The sequence below is a fragment of the Erinaceus europaeus genome, chromosome 15 (genome assembly GCF_950295315.1).
Source record: "Erinaceus europaeus chromosome 15, mEriEur2.1, whole genome shotgun sequence".
Taxonomy (NCBI): Eukaryota; Metazoa; Chordata; class Mammalia; order Eulipotyphla; family Erinaceidae; genus Erinaceus; species Erinaceus europaeus.
The window spans coordinates 28,158,399-28,175,145 of NC_080176.1; the positions used below are offsets into that span (position 1 = coordinate 28,158,399).

Consider the following 16,747-nt stretch of genomic DNA (forward strand, 5'->3'; position numbering starts at 1 on the left):
GGGTGGGGACTGAGGGCTTGAACCCAGGTACTTGTGCACTGTAATGTGTGCTCAACCAGATGTGCCACCACCTGGCCCCTGTGAATTACTTAGTATATATTTTTTAATAAAGCTAGGCTTTGTGGTACCATCAAAACCCCAAACTATTACGCTCTAGCTAAGTCAGACGTGAGATCTAAGCTCAGGTGAACAACTCCTATCATCATGTCCGGCTGTGGGTTCGGTCCTTTCCCGGAGAGACACAGGCAACAACGCCACTGCACTCCCTCAATTGGCGTTAGAACCTGAGGCCAAGCGCTCCTGCTAGAATCCTGCCAACAGGTTAACCTACCAGGGCAAAAGGTCACTGGCCACACTCCTCCACCGAAACCCGGCCGCCTCGGTAACTGACATCCTGCCCTTCGCCACCATCCAAGGTGCACAGGACGTTACCTTTCAGCTCTCGCTCCTGGATTTCCCGCTCCTTTTTGGCCTGGATGGCCAGCAGCCGTCTGCTCTTCACAGCGCTGACCATGTCTTCCGCTTCCACGTCGACTTGCGGCTGGAACTTGACGGTGTCTTTCCTCCTGTCGGTTTTGCCCAGCCCGTTCTCCTCCTTCCCGTTTTCTTTATTCCGGGCTTCTATCTCTTTCCTCTTCTGCTTCTCCGCTCTCTTCTTGTCATTCTCTTCCTTCAGCACGGCCAGGCGCTCCTTCCAGAGCTCTGCGGACATCTGCTGCCGGGTCTCCATGTGGTCCTGCACCGAGTACGTCATGAGGATCCGGTGGCAGAGCGCTGTCAGGATCTGGAGCTTCTCTTCTGATGTCAGCTCGAAAAACTCGGAAGTCTCCAGCTTCTCCAGAAACTCGTCTTGCACTTCGTTGTCCTCAAAGGATGCCGAGTCTTTGTTGTCGTCGGTGTCGGAGACCTCGCTTTCTTCTTGGACGTCGGACTTGCGCAAGCAGAGCCGCACCAGCTCCGACGCGGAGTGGAGCGTCAGGGGGATCTCTGACAGCTTCATCCCCAGCTCTCCGTAGTCCTCTGCGATCTCGTCCTGCAGTAGGGTCTGCAGGAGGATGACCAGCACCCTGTTCAGGTACAGAAAGCCACCCTTCTCCGCGCTCAGGGCTTCCATGAGCGACACGGCAGTGATGGGGTACTGCGCGTCTGGCAGGAGCAGCCCAGAGTAGCAGCCCAGGAACTCCACCACCATGGCCACGTCCCCGAAGAGCGTGTTAGGCAGCCCCTCTGGGGTGTCCACCAAGCGGAACGTCGGGAGGTTCTTGCCAGGCAGCTCGTGGTCCTCGTAGCGCTTCTGCTTTTCCAGTCTCTCAAGCATCTCTTTCTCCCTTCGCTCCTTGGCTTTCTCCTTCAGCCTTTCTTTTAGCTCCGCGCGTTTCTTCTTCAGGTATTCTTTGCGCTGTTCTTCGGACATAGAGGCCCACCTCTTCTTGTGCTCCAGGAGCTCAAAGCGCTTCTGCACAATGCTGCGTAGCTCTTCAGGGAGGCGAGCTCGGTCCTCGCTGGAGAGGAGACGGGCCGTCTTGGAGATGACGCAGGACAGGGCCGTCTTCTTGTCCTCCCGGTCTTTGTTTTCCTTGTAGTAGGCGATGAGGTGGAGGGCGGCGGGAGGCAGGTGTTTGTGTGGCTTGCTAGAGGACCGTGGCGTGCCCGTGGAGCTCCGGGGGGCCCGAGGCATCTTCTGGGTGCCTTTGGCCATGTCCAGCAGGGTCATCTGCTTCATTTTGGTTTTGGGAGTCTTCAACCCCTTCTTGGGGGAGCGGGAAGTCCCTGTGGACTTCTGGCCGTTCAGGATGCCTTTGCCTCGGCCCTTGGTCTTCAAAGGCTTGTCAGTGTGTTTCCCGGGCTTCTTGGCGTGCGGGCCTTTCTTAGGAATGTGGAAGTTAGCGTGCAGTTTGCTGGGTGACATCATCTTCATCACTCCTTCCAGATGCTCCTCTGGAGACCGGGAGTTCTTTGAGTTCTTCACTTTGAGTGGCGAGCCGTTCAGATTTTTCTTCAAGTGCACGTGACACCATAACTTGGGATTTAATGGTGAACTCAGAGAAGAGGGATCGGTCTTGGGTTTCTTCGAGGGCTTCCTGTCTGGGGATCCAGTATTCTTCCTCTTCGTAGAAGGGTTGAGAGTCATGTACTAGAATTTGAGAACAGGAAGAAAAGTCAATTTTTTGACTTTAAAAGGCAGTATTTAAGCATTCTAGAGGACTTCTACCCATCATCCACTTGGGTAAAGCCACAGTCATTCATCTTCACACACACTCTACAGTTGGGGGGTGGGGGAGGTGAGAATCTTAGCTAATACTTAAGTCATTCCACATAAAGTTCTCGACACTCTGGTCTACATTCTTAATGTTAGACAACATTCATGTTAGCACCCAGGTTTGATCTGTAAGTTAGCAATTCTTAAAAGCTGAGGTTTCCTCATGGTGAAATAATAGCATGTGAATGTTACTGAGAGTCTGCCCTTGGACCCCAGAGAAGAATTCTGGGTCTAGATAATGACGTCTGAGGGGCGTCCAGCGTTGCTCTCCTCCAGCCTAGGAGGTGGAGGAAGTGTTGGCCGCTCAAGCACAAAATCCCAGATTTAATCCCTGGCATCTAACGATCTCATTCACAGAACCCATCAGCTGTAAGCCCTGCAAATCCTGGGTTTCACCAAATTCCCTGATCATGCCCTCTCACACTGAAAACTCTTCGGTCCTTCGACCTCACCAGGACCTTAGTCACACTAGTACCATCAGATTGCCGCCTCTTTCCCTTCCTTCTTCCCGCTTACCCAGATTAAATCTCAGCCAAGGGTTATAATCCACCTTGCATTAGTCTGTGGCTTCCTTGTCTCTCCTGCGCTGCTACGCCTGTCACTCCTGGCCCACGTGTGCAGCTTTCTTCAGGTCAGAAAGAAAAGCCACGGCAGCCTCAAACGGAACCTGACAAGACCTAGTCACCATGGCATATTCTCTTAGCTTACTCCCTCAGCTAGACGTGGGACTTCCCTCGCCTCAAACTTCCACCGTCTATAATAAAGAATTAGTGGGGGCCGGATGCTGGAGCACTTGGTTAGCTGTGCACATGCTGCATTGGCCCAAGGACCCAAGTTGAGCCCCCAGATCCCAGCTGCAGGGGAAAAGCTTTGTGAGTGGTGAAGCAGGGTTGCAGGTGTCTCTCTCCCTATCACCCTTTTCCTCCTGATTTCTAGCTGCCCCTATCCAATAAATGAATAAAGATAATAAAATGTAAAATAATAACTAAAAAAATAATTAGCTACAGCCTAGAAGGAGACACAGTAGATAAGTAGATAACTCTGAAGCACAAGGTCCTGAGTTTGATTACCAGCATCACATGTCAGAGTGATGCTCTGGTTCTCACCCCCTCTGCAGAGAGAGAGAGGGAGAGGGAGAGGGAGAGGGAGAGGGAGAGGGGGAGGGGGAGGGGGAGGGGGAGGGGGAGGGAGAGGGAGAAGGAGAAGGAGAGGGAGAAGGAGAGGGAGAGAGAGAGACAGACAGAGGGTTAAAACCCAGGCAGTTAACAACAACAAGGGGGGGGGGGTGGCCTCCAAGAGCAGTGGATTCATAGTGCAGGAACCAAGCCCCAGAGATAACCGTGGAGGCAAAAAAAAAAAAAAAAAAAAAAGAACATCCAGACAGTTTGGTGAGATACCATTCACCGTTTCTTTTTCACTGTGTATCACCGAAAGAATGACAAGAAGCACCATCAAGGGAGTTGGGCGGGTTAAGCACATGTGGCACAAAGCACAAGGACCAGAGTAAGGATCCCAGTTCGAGTCCCCAGCTCCCCAACTGCAGGGGAGTCGCTTCACAAGTGGTGAAGCAGGTCTGCAAGTGTCTAACTTTCTCTCCTCCTCTCTGTCTTCCCCTCCTCTCTCCATTTCTCTCTGTCCTATCCACCAATAACGACATCAATAACAACAATAAAAACAAGGGCAACAAAAGGGAATAAATAAAAAATTTTTTAATTATAAAAAAAAGCACTATCAAGGTTGACACCTTAAAGAAGCTAGATCTCAAGTGGCCTGGGGAAAGTAAAATCCCACTGATATATTTGATCTCTAGTTCCAACAGCAACTACAGACAGACAGGACTAAGCTAAGCAGATCTGAAGTGCACACAGATTTGCTGAGTCAGAGACCAGCCTGGTAAAAGCAGATTGGACAGCAGGAGTCTGCCAGCTTAAAGACCTGAGGTCAGACTGGAGGCCACTATCAAACGACAGGTCACGAGATGCTCAGAGAAGTTACGGAGCAGCCCAGACAGTGGTGCAGTGGATGGAAGGTTGGAGTCTCAAACATGAGTCCTGAGTTCAATACCTAGCAACACGTGCCAGAGTGAGGCACTGGTTCCCGCTCCTTCCTCCTCCTATTCCCTCTCTCATTAATCTGTTTTTCAAAAGGTTATGATAAAATAAATCCCAGAAAGGTTATTAAACACTTATGCTGTTCACAGTAAATAAATAAGCACTATAGTCCTCAATAAGATTTTTTTTTCTGGGAGTCAGGCGGTAGTGCAGCGGGTTTTAAGCGCACGTGGCGCAAAGCACAAGGACCGGAGTAAGGATCCCGGTTCGCGCCCCCGGCCCCCCACCTGCAGGGGAGTCGCTTCACAGGCGGAGAAGCAGGTCTGCAGGTGTCTGTCTTTCTCCCCCTGCCCTCCCTTTTCCCCATTTCTCTCTGTCCTATCAAACAGAACAATATCAATAACAACAACTACAACAACAATAAAACAACAAGGGCAACAAAAGGGAAAATAAATAAGTAAAATACATTAAAAGATCTTTTTCGATTTTTACTTATTTTTGGATAGAGACAGACAGAAATTGAGAGGGAGGGAAGATACCTGGAACATTATTCACTGCTCATGAAGCAGTGAATAATGCTCTGCAGGCGGGAACCAAGGGCTTAAACTTGTGCCCAATGTGTGTGTGCTCTCAGTAGGAGAACCAGCACTCGGCCTCGCACAGGAGGACTGACATGGTAACGCAGAACAGTGGAGAGGGAGCCAGTCAGTGGTGGACCTGTTAAGTGCTCACATTACAGTGCACAAGGACCCAAGGTCAAGCCCCTCGTGCCTACCTGCAGGTGAAAAGCTTCATGAGCAGTGAAAGCAGTGTCTCTCCATCTTCCCCTCCCCTCTCAATTTTTATGTCTCTACCCAATAACAATAAGCACATACACACAATGCAGAGACCAGGGGACAGACAGTATGACAGTACTGCAACAAGACTTTCATGCCAAAGGCTTGGAGTTCCCAGATTCAACCGCACCATCACTACCACAAGTCAGAGCTGAGCAGTGCTCTGGTAAAAAAAAATAAAATAAAGGGAGTCAGGCAGTAGAGCAACGGGTTACACACACATGGCGTAAAGCACAAGGACCAGCTTAAGGATCCCGGTTTGAGCCCCCGGCTCCCCACCAGCAAGGGGGTCGCTTCACAAGTGGTGAAGCAGGTCTGCAAGTGTCTATCTTTCTCTCCACCTCTGTCTTCCCCTCCTCTCTCCATTTCTCTGTCCTATCCAACGACGACAACATCAATAACAACAACAATAATAACTACAACAAAACAAGGGCAACAAAAGGGAATAAATATTTTTAAAATTATTTTTTAAAGTATCTATTCTTACTTTCTCAAAAAAATCATTTAAAAATATAATAATAATAATAATAATAAAAGACTGAGAAATATGCATTCATAAAACAAAGGCCACACAAGGAATATTCTATAATGAATGAACAGAACCCAGTCCTTCTGAACACCACACATACTTGAGCAATGTGCTGGCTTTCCCATAACAGAGACATCAATGACAGAATGCATATCTCACACCAGGCACCCGGCCCTGGGTTCAATTTCTAGCACTACATGGGTGGGAACTAGTCACCTGCGTTCCAGCGGGATGCTTGGGGTGTTTGTCTGTCTCTGGGGGGGCGGGGGGGGGGGGCAGGACAGACTGAGCAGCCAGAAGGTGACCTGGCTCACAAATGTGAGGTCCCAGGCTCAATTACAGATGCAGGGCAATGCTCTGGTTCTCGTTCTCTCTCTCCCTAATGAACAAACCAATAACAAACAACTCTCGAAGGAGTAAGGTCAGGAGGACACTTAGCAGCATGATGACTGGTGAGACTGTACAGCCAACCCCAGCTACTCCTAAAACGATGCTGAATGTGTAGACGGGGTGTGCCTTCAACTACAACTGGGAATAAAAAAGAACTACAATTGGGGGCCAGATGGTAGCGTGGCAGGTTAAGTGCACAGGGCATGAAGCACGAGGATTGACATAAGGATCCTGGTTTAAACCCCTGGCTCTCCACCTGCAGGGGGCTCACTTCACAAGCGGTGAAGGAGGTCTGCAGGTGTCTATCTTTCTCTCCCCGTCTCCCCATCTCTCTCCATTTCTCTCTGTCCTATCCAACAATGACAGCAGTAACAACAACAATGATAAAGAACAAGGACAACAAAAGGGAAAAAATAGCCTCCAAGAGCAGTGGATTCATGGTGCAGGCACCAAGCCCCAGCAATAACCCTGGAGGTCAATAAATAAATAAAAATTTTAATTTTTAAAAAAAAAAATAAAAGAATTACAATCACAGGCCGCTGTTCTTCTCACTTGAGAATACCCGGAAGTTCTGCCCACCAGTTCTGCTGGTGCTGGTAAAGGTGTCGCCATCTACAGAAAACAAGCACCAGCCGTGTCTTGGGGTACCCTCACCCCAGAAACAGACCTGCCCGGTTCTGCCCCTGCAGAACCACATGTTAACATGTAAAGTCAAATGGCCAAATTGACTCATTACTAGTTGGTAACGTTGTCTGGTCAGCTCACAAACCAGAGCAACACCTAACACTCCCTAGTTGGAACTCAAGACAAGCATGCACCTCTCTACAGCCCATCCTTCCTCTCTCACTGGCCCTAGGAAATCTTCAGTGCACAGAGCAACTTGATGCTTTCCTAATGCCTGGATCTTATTTAAAGTCACTCGAAAATGAAAGTCATTAGCACAATGGAGACTAGTGTGAGACTATTCCTTTCTCAGCATTTTTAAAGTGTACCCTCGAACAGAGCCTATTATAATTAGATCACAGAACTCACTGACTTAAAAAGAGTCCTCAAATGTATAGCATTAAGCTTGTTCAAATTCCCTCCACTTAAAAACAAACAACAACAACAAAAAAGCTGTTGTCTCACGCAGAAGGGAAGCTAATAAAAAAGAAATTGGGATGGCTTAGTCATGAGAGGGTCCGGCCACCCATTTTTATTTATAAGGTATGTTTTCTGCCAAGCCACAGCACAGTTTTTGTTTGTTTTTTCTTAAAAAAAGAAAGAAACAGACTCACCCAACCCCCTCCCAATAGGCCCGCTCCCAGGAACAGTCCAGCAGTAACGGGAACGTCTCAGCATGGGGCAGGCACAGCCAACGGGAGCCGGCATGGCTGGACTCAGGGGATCTGAAAAAAGTATAAAACCATGTGTGTGCTGAGGGTCTCCCCGCACCCCATCAGCATGAGTCATTGCAGGGAGAGGAGGGGAGGAGCAAATAGACATCCCAAGCGATAATATCCACTTTTGGCAAGGGACCTTCCTAGTTCTAAACAGCAAGAAGAAAAAAAAAAATCTATCAATGATTCAGCAACGGGAGAGGTTGGGATAGTGAATACTAGGCTGGGCGTGTCTCCTATCACTTGGAACACAAGCACCACAGCAAATACGGAAAGCCAGTAAGATAAAGATAAAGACTCCTATAGCGGTTCTTTCAGATGCCAAATATCACTTAATAGTAAGAAGCAAGGACCCTAAAGAAGAAATGTCTGGCACATACTCTGCTTCTAATTTTCACCCTCATCTGCCAACAGAACCATATTCGGGATTTCCAGGCTTCATTCAAATAATAGGATTCTCAAGCTCTACAAACCTTGATTCACAAATCCATGAAATCTGCTACTGTAAATATGAAGCGCTGGGTCAGGGAAATAGTGCATCTGGGGTGGACTCACATGCCTGTGAAGCGACCCTCCCCCCCACACACAGGTAGGGAGCCAAGGGCTCGAACCAGGATCCTTACGCTGGTCTTTGCACTTTGTGCCACATGTGCTTAACCTGCTACGCTACCACCCAACTCCCTTTTTTTTAAACTGGAGCCCCTGGTCAGCTCTGGCTGATGGTAGTGTAGGGGACTGAACCTGGTCCTCAAAGTCTCGGGCCTAAGAGCCTTGTGCATCACCATTAGGCTATCTCACCCACCCTACCCCACCCATACTATGGCGTTTCTACCCTAAAAAATCATAACCAGAATCTAAGAATGAGGAAGTAAATCTAAGTGAGCAACATTATGCAAAAATAATTGGCTGACTCTGAAAATGTAAAGGTTTTCAAAGAAAAAAAAAAGGCTGAGGAATCACTGCAGATTACAGGAGGACGAGAAAGAGGAGGGGAGGAAGGGAGAAGAGACCGAGAGGCTGAGGGAGAGGGAGAGAGACTATATTGGACTAAAAACAAAAGTTCCGGGAGTTGGGTGTTAGTGCAGCGGGTTAAGCGCAGGTGGTGCAAAGTGCAAGGGTTCGGGTTGGAGCCCCCAGCTCCCCACCTACAGGGGAGTCACTTCACAAGTGGTAAAGCAGGTCTGCAGGTGTCTTTCTCTCCTCCTCTCTGTCTTCCCCATCTCTCTCCATTTCTCTCTGTCCTATCCAACAATGACGATGACAATAATAACTACAACAATAAAGCAACAAGGGCAGCAAAAGGGAATAAACAAAAAAAATTTTAAATGTTAAAAAAAAAGTTCCTGGCTAAAGGTGGTTATATCGGAGTAACTAGAAGCTACTCTGATAACTGTACTATTGTTGTTAGAATGTTTTCAGAGACAGAGATGAGGAAAGAAGCCATAGCACTGAAGCTTGCACCACTGCCAGTCTGTCCCTGGTGGTGCTGAGCCTCCAACCTGGGCCACATGCCTGACAAAGCATCTGCCTGCCCAGTGAGCTACTTTCTGGCTCAAGACAGAAAGTCTTTCCAATGTGAAAGGATGCACTGAAATCACTGCCCCACCTCCTGGGCCAAAATGTATTTTTCTTTTTTTTAAACCAGGTGGGGAAAGCTTTGTGAGCAGTGAAGCAGTGCTGCAGGTATCTTTCTTATCTTCCTCACCCCTTTGATTTTTCTCTTTTTAGAACTTATTGATTCATGAGAAAGATAGGAGAGAAAAAAAGAACCAGACATCACTCTGGTACATGTGCTGCCAGGTGAACTCAGGACCCCATGCTTGAGAGTCCAGTGCTTTATTCACTGTGCCACCTCTTGGACCACCCATTTATTTATTATTTAAGTCTTTCTTTTAATATTTATTTATTTATTCCCTTTTGTTGTTTTATTGTTGTAGTTATTATTGTTGTTGAATAGGACAAAGAGAAATGGAGAGAGGAGGGGAAGACAGAGAGGGGGAGAGAAAGCGTGAAGCGACTCCCCTGCAGGTGGGGAGCTGGGGGCTTATTCATTATTTATTTTTTAAAAGCATACCACTCAAACCTAAGCGTTCAAACACTAGGGACAGCGTAGGAATACATCCTTACAGCAATCTGTTGGAAAGGAAGTCAAAGAGTAAAGTGGCCGCTTTTACCTCTGGTCCCCTGTAAGCCCTGCCCCGAGTCCTCAGACCCACAAGGAAAACAGTATCCCTGAGTGGGATGCTGTCATTTTCCTGCTCAGTAAACAGACCTTCTCGAGGAGAGTGAGTCACTAGCCCACTCCTTGTATCCAAGACAGCAAGCACCCCTCTCATCAGCACTCAGGCACAGTGAGCCAGTTGCAGAGCTGCGTGGTGGTACAGCTGTGGAGCACATGTCACCACTGGCAAAGACCTGGGTTTAAGTCCCTGGTCCCTGCCTGAAGCTATGCTGGGGATGTCTCTCTCCCTCTCTGTTCCCTTCCTCTCAATTTCTGTCTCAATCCAAAACAAGTCAATAAAACAAATAAATTAAAGTAGTGGTCCAGGAGGTGGCACAGTGGATATAGAATTGGATTCTCAACCTGAGTTCAATCCCCGGCAGCACATGTACCAGAGTGATGTCTGGTTCTTTCTCTCCTTTCTCATGAATAAATAAATAAAAGTTAGTGAAAATTCAGAGGTCTTCAAGTAATTTGGCTCTCTCCCACATTGTTTCTTCCATAAAACTATTTAACAGATGGGGGGGCGGTGGTACACCTGTTTTAAGTACACACATTACTGTGCACCAGGATACAGGTTCAAGCCCCTAGTCCCCACCTGCAGGGGGAAAGCTTCATGAGTGGTGAAGCAGGGCTGCAGGTGTTTGTCTCTCTCTCCCTCTCTATAACACTCTCCTCTTTCACTTTCTCTCTGCCTCTGTCCAATAATAAATAAATAAAAATACAAAAAAAAAAAAAAAAGATTTTGATGGTCACGTACTGGGTTAAGTGCACAAAGTACAAAGCACAAGGACACGCACAAAGATCCTGGTTCAAGTCCCGACTCCGCACCTGCAGGGAGGCTGTTTCACAAGCGGTGAAGCAGGTCTGCAGGTGTCTGTCTTTTTCTCTCCCTCTCTATCTTCCTCCCCCATCTCAATTTCTCTATCCTATCCAAAAAAAAAAAAAAAAGAAATGGCCACAGGAGAAATGTATTTGTAATGCAGGCACCGAGCCCCAGCAACAACCCTGCAGACAAAATAAATAAATAAATAAATAATAAAAGAATTTATTGATTCAATTTTGAAAGAGACAGAAAGATAGAAAGAGAACCAGAGCATCATTCTGACACATGTGATGCTGGGGACCAAATCCAGACTTCATGCTTAAGCTTTATCTATTGCTTCACCTGCCCGGCCAATCGTAAAACTATTTTATTTTGTTTTGCTTTCTACGTAATAATTTTTTACCAGAGCACTACTCAGTTCTGGCTTATGGTGGTGGTGCTGGGAATTGGACCTGGGACCACTGTTGCTTCAGACAGGAAAGTCTTTTTGCAGAACCTTTATGCTGTCTCCATCCTCGCTGACTGTCAGCATGGTACTCCTGAATCGATATTCACTGTGGGCTCTCTCCTAGAAACCCTACAGACTGAAAAGAAACAGATCTACCAGAAGACTTTTTTGATTCACTAGCTACGGTTGTGAGTTCAAAATCTGCCAGAGATCCAACTGGAGAAATCGGGGAAAACTCAAGTCATTTACGAGTGTTTCATCCATATGTTCGAATCAAGAGTCAGCTTACCTTATATGGATCGAGTAAAAAGTCGCTGAACTTGCTAGGTAGGGAGTATTTCTTCACCAGGTCGTCCTCAACCACCCAAGGGGCATTCTCACCAGTGCCAGCCCTCAGGGCATTGTGCCGTATAAAGTACCGCAGGATCTCCTTATTTGGTGGGCGCTCTGTACGAATCAAGCTGTCTGCCGGCACGTTACTGATGACCTAGGCCAACAAATGAACCGTCATGGGGTGAGATGCCACTAACCCATGAGATTTGTGATCTCTTCAGAACAATCACTCAATCACTCCATCACAGAGTAGGGCTGTGAATTACACAGGAGAAAAAACCAGAACAGCTTTCTGGAGGTCGCAGATAGCCAGAGTAAATTGGTAGGTATGTACCAAAGCCCGAAAAATGCAGACAGATAACTGCTGAACCAGCACATTCTCTAGAGATGGAGACACTGACAGCCAGCCCCTGTCTATCACCCCCCATGGAACCAGGGGTATACCACCATCCTCCAGTATGGGCAACACTACCTGGCAGGCTCCCCACTCTCTTTTTTTCCCCCTTATTCTACGCACTTACACAGAAAGGGAGACAGAGACGCTGGAGGTAGTATTGTAAGAACCAGTCCGCTCTCCCTTGGGTGCCCTCCAGTGTACTTCCCAACTGGGCCCAGGGCCTCACACACAACAGTGTCAACCCGGCCTGCAGATGCAGAGCTGTAGAGGGCCTGAGAATTAGCTCAAGGAAGGTTTGTGCCTTAGGGCCCCAGCACCAAACAGGCACAAAATCTCTGCATAACCATTATGTTTCTACCCCCTCGCCCCTTTTACTAGTTTTATCATCAGGGTTACACTTCTCTCCACTGAGCTACCTCCTGAGCCACTGTAAATATGGCATTAAAGGGCTGGGGAGACAGCATAATGGCTAGGCAAAAAGACTTCCATGCTTGATGTGCTAAAGCCCAGGTTCAATCCCCAGACCACCAGAGTTGAGCAGTGCCTGGTAGGAAGGGAGGGAGGGGGGGAGGGAGAGAGAAAGAAAGAGAGAGAGAGAGAGAGAGAAGGTAGCATTACAGATGCTTGCCATAAAAAAAAAAAAATTAAAAAGCAAGTTATGAAATAATATGTAAAGAATAGTCTTTCTTGAAATCACTTAAGAGTTAACCCTGGGACGATGCCGGCCAGACTTCCCTGGACTGAAGACCCCACCAATGTGTCCTGGAGCTCAGCTTCCCCAGAGCCCCACCCTACTAGGGAAAGAGAGAGGCAGACTGGGAGTATGGACCGACCAGTCAATGCCCATGTTCAGCGGGGAAGCAATTACAGAAGCCAGACCTTCTACCTTCTGCAACCCTCAATGACCCTGGGTCCATACTCCCAGAGGGATAGAGAATGGGAAAGCTACTGGGGAGGGGATGGGATATGGAGATTGGGCGGTGGGAATTGTGTGGAGTTGTACCCCTCCTACCCTATGGTTTTGTTAATTAATCCTTTCTTAAATAAAAAAAAAAATTTTAATTAAAAAAAAAAAAAGAGTTAACCCTGGGGCAGGGGTAGGTAGCATAATGGTTATGCAAACAGATTCTCATGCCGAGGCTCCAAAGTCCCAGGTTGAATCCCCTGCACCACCATAAGCCAGAGCTGAACAGTGATCTGGTCAAAATAAAATAAAAATGGGAAAAAAAAGAGCTAACCCTCATCAGCCACATCAGTATTTATTATCAATTATCATCAGTTTATATATTCTTCCCACCCTATAAACAAGTTATAGTGAATATACAAAACAATTTATACTCATCAATTAGAATATAAGTGACAATTATATTCTAACTAGCTATGCAGCTACATATGGTTTTTAAAATTCAACTTTCAGGGACTTTTTATAATTAATGAACTAATTAATGAGGGGCACAAGAGGAGAGAGACATGTTATGCTTGGGATGGAACTCAGGACCTGGACAGAAGACAGCGTCTCGGGTCACAGTCGTTTCTTCTTTAAAACAGTTAATCAAGTTAAAATGTGCAGCTAAAGGCCATACCCAGCCACCCACCTACTTCTCTCTAAAAGCATCAAGGAACAGCTTCTATCATATAATCTAAGGTACTAGTAACAAAAGGCACTATTTTACCCAACACTATGAAGAAAATTCTCGAGGGTCAAGAGATGCACCCTTTACCATGTACAAGGACCAGGATTCAAGATCCCGGCCACAACACAGAACACCATGTTTCACAGGTGGTGGTGGAGCAGTGTTTTGATGGCTCTCCTTCTCTGGATGTCTGTCTGTCTGTCTCTCTCTCTCTCTGTCATTCACATACCCTCTGGAAAAAAGACTACAATGGGAGTAGTAGAGTTGTACGGACACAATGCCCCAGCAGGAAGGGAATTGTTGCTAACTCCCCCCTCCCCCCCCCCCAACTAGAGCACTTGCTCAGCTCTGGCTTAAGGTACTGAACCTGAGACTTCGGAGCCTCAGGCAGGAGAGTCCCTTTCCATAGCCACTATGATATCTACCTCAGGATGCTAACTTACTTTATACTTCCTAATTCTGAATGTGCTGAAAATAAATTAACATTTTGGAATCAAAGGATAATGAAGATATTTTAAGGGTATATTCTAATTCACATTATCAGCATCAGTCTCCTAAAAGCACAGGATTCGCTCAGCTTCAGAGTTTGATTATCTTATGAGTTGCTTTGCTCTTAGCTAGAAGGAATTACTTTCATGGGAAGCCCATCACTTCTGGTAACAGATTCTTATTTTTCAAGTCGACTTTGAAGCTGAGATGCAAATTTACTTTTAGCCCCTAGTAATTCCTATTCAAAATAAAGACTGTTATCTTCTTGGAAAAAAATACAATTTCACTTCAAGTCCTATAATTATTAGTGCTAGAAGAACACTCAGAATTCATTTCAGAAACTCACTGACTTAACACATTTTTCTCTGCAAAAACCCACTGTTATAATTTCCTAGACATTCAGCAGACGTTAAGAGGTTCAATTATCAAGTGCCAACTAACCTTGTCTTCATTTTGTAACTTGACATCGTATTTGTGAGGCAGAAACTTGGGAGGGGCCCATTTCCTTTCTCCTTTTTTTAAAGACGTAGGAAGTTTCCGTGGCGATCTACGTGCTCGGTCATCTAATCAAAGCAACAGGAAGTCAGTGAACACTCTTTGCGGCAGAGATAGTTCGTTCATCTGGTACAACTTACCAAGCACAAGGACCTGGTTTTGAGTACCCATGGGAACACCATAAACAAGGGGAGCTTCCCAAATGGTGAAGTTGTGTGATGGTATCTCCCATTCTCTCTCTCTGCGTCCCTGTACTCTTTCTCCCCACCACCTTTTTCATCTTTTTTTTTTTTAAGATTTTTATTTATTGAAAAAGGCAGACAGAGATGGAGATAGAGACAGAGACAGAGAGCAAGAGAACTAAACATCACTCTGATACATGTGCTGCCAGAGACTGAACTTGGGACCTCATGTTTAAGAGTCCAATGCTTTATCCACTGTGTCATTTCACAAACCACTACCTTTTTCATCTCTATCTTTCCCTAAGTCGATAAAAAAAAGTACTATGAAAGGAGACATAAGGTATACCTAGCGCAGTTTAAAAGACAGGCAAAAGGGGTCAGGAAGTGGGGCACCTGAAAAGTGAACCCATTACAGCGCACAAGGACCCAGGTTCAAGCCCCCAGTCCCCACCTGCAGGGGTAAAGCTTCACGAATAACGAAATAGGGTTGCAGATGTCTCTCTTGTCTCTTTGCTTCTATTTCCCCCTCCTCTCAATTTCTGTCTCTATCGAATAATAAAGATTCAAAAAAAAAAAAAAAAGGTGTAGGGCCCAAATCTTAAACTGCCTTGGATTCATTTAAGGATACTGGACTGGTAAGGACTAGAGAAATGCAAGATCTTTAGTCTAATGAGCTTTTGAAAAGCACGCTAGTATGAAAAAAAAAAAAAATCACAAAGAAGGAAAAAATTGACTCTTTCTGCAGTTAGAAATGGAAAACATAGAAAACTGAGACTGAGGAAAAGAGTAGTAGATTGCATCCAAGTCAACGGCTAGGGGGAGTGGGGTCCGGTCCTGGGACATGATGGCAGAGGACCACTTAGAAGGAACTGAATTGTGATGTGGAAAAGTGAGAAAGGTTACACATGAAACAACTACTGTATTTTACTGTCAGCTGTAAACCATTAATCCCCCAGTAATAATAAAAATTTTCACTTACAACAGAATTTCAAAAAATCAGATATTTAAATTAAGTTTAGCCAAGGAGGGGCAAAACTTGTACACTGAAAACTACAAAATACTGCTCAAAGAAATAAAGGACATGTGGTCTGAGAGGTGGCGCAGTGGATAAAGCATAGGACTCTCAAGCATGAGGTCTTGAGTTCGATTCCCAGCAGCACACATACAGAGTGATGTCTGGCTCTTTCTCCCATCTTTCTCATCATTCTCATCAATAAATAAATTATTTGAGGATTCGACTTCCGGAGGCGGAGCTACGAGCAGCAGATCGCTTTCTCTCCTCTCCTCTCCTCTCCTCTCCTGGATCAACTAGGAATACCAAAGGAGACCACCCGGACCGAAACAAGACAGGACTAGAATGACCACAGAAACCCAGTAAATCACCCGTGAGTACAAACACGCGTGGCTGGTGACAGAGAGGAGAGAGGGGCCTAAGGAGAGATTAAGTGACTGCTAACAGTTCGACAGTTTCTCAGTGGAGACACCACCTCCAGTCTGCTCCACGAACAAGGGGAAAGCTGAAGGGAGGAAAGGACTCCCCAGAGACTCACCAAGTACAACTCTGAGTCTCCATTGCTACTACCCTCAGAATCTGGAGCAGCAACAGGGAGGGACACCAGGGGACAGAGATCTAACTGGGAAACTCAGGAGAAGACCTATACCTCGGTGGCATAGCTGAAGGGCTGTGAAAGTCTCTTTGTATAACCACTGGATTATCTCTGCCACACCCTGCTTTATCTCTTGGTCAGGAGTCATTGATTAAGCCAAGAAGCCTATTGATAGTTTAAAAGCCCTCAGGCTACCATAGCCTACAGGGGAAAAAAAAAAAAGGCTTTTACACCACTGAACTCCAACTCAGGGATTGAAAAAACTGTTAACTTATATAAAATGGTTAAAACAACAAGAAAAAATAATGGAGACTCCAACCAGGACAAGAGTCCAGCTAAAAGTCCTCCAGAGGGCGAAGCACAAAACAACGAGTTCAACATCCAAACATTAGCTAAGGAAATAATAACAGGAGTGAGTAAAGAATTTGAAAAAATTGTAATCAGAACTGCAGGAATAACAAATGAGAATATGGAAGAAAATTCTAATAATCTCATGGTTATTAGAGAGCTGAAAGCTGAAATTGCTGAGCTAAGAAGGCAACTAGCTGAACAAGCTAAAACAGTATCAGAGCAGGGCAACAAAATAGATGAACTCCAGAAAGCAGTAGAGGGCAGAGAGAATAGAATCAATGAGGCTGAAGACAGAATTAGCAAGATTGAGGATGAATTA

At 46.1% G+C, this 16,747-nt stretch overlaps 1 protein-coding gene across 2 annotated transcripts in view; it reads right to left on the reverse strand.

The window, feature by feature from the left end:
- BAZ1B (bromodomain adjacent to zinc finger domain 1B) overlaps positions 1-16,747 on the reverse strand; it is a 75,826-nt gene that overhangs the window by 33,330 nt on the left and 25,749 nt on the right. For both annotated transcript variants that reach the window (XM_060173482.1, XM_060173483.1), the window contains exons 5-7: positions 14,235-14,356; positions 11,230-11,427; positions 433-2,134 (exon numbers count right to left, since the gene is read on the reverse strand). In XM_060173482.1, coding sequence (XP_060029465.1) covers positions 433-2,134; positions 11,230-11,427; positions 14,235-14,356 — 2,022 coding nt within the window. The remainder of the gene's footprint in view (positions 1-432; positions 2,135-11,229; positions 11,428-14,234; positions 14,357-16,747) is intronic.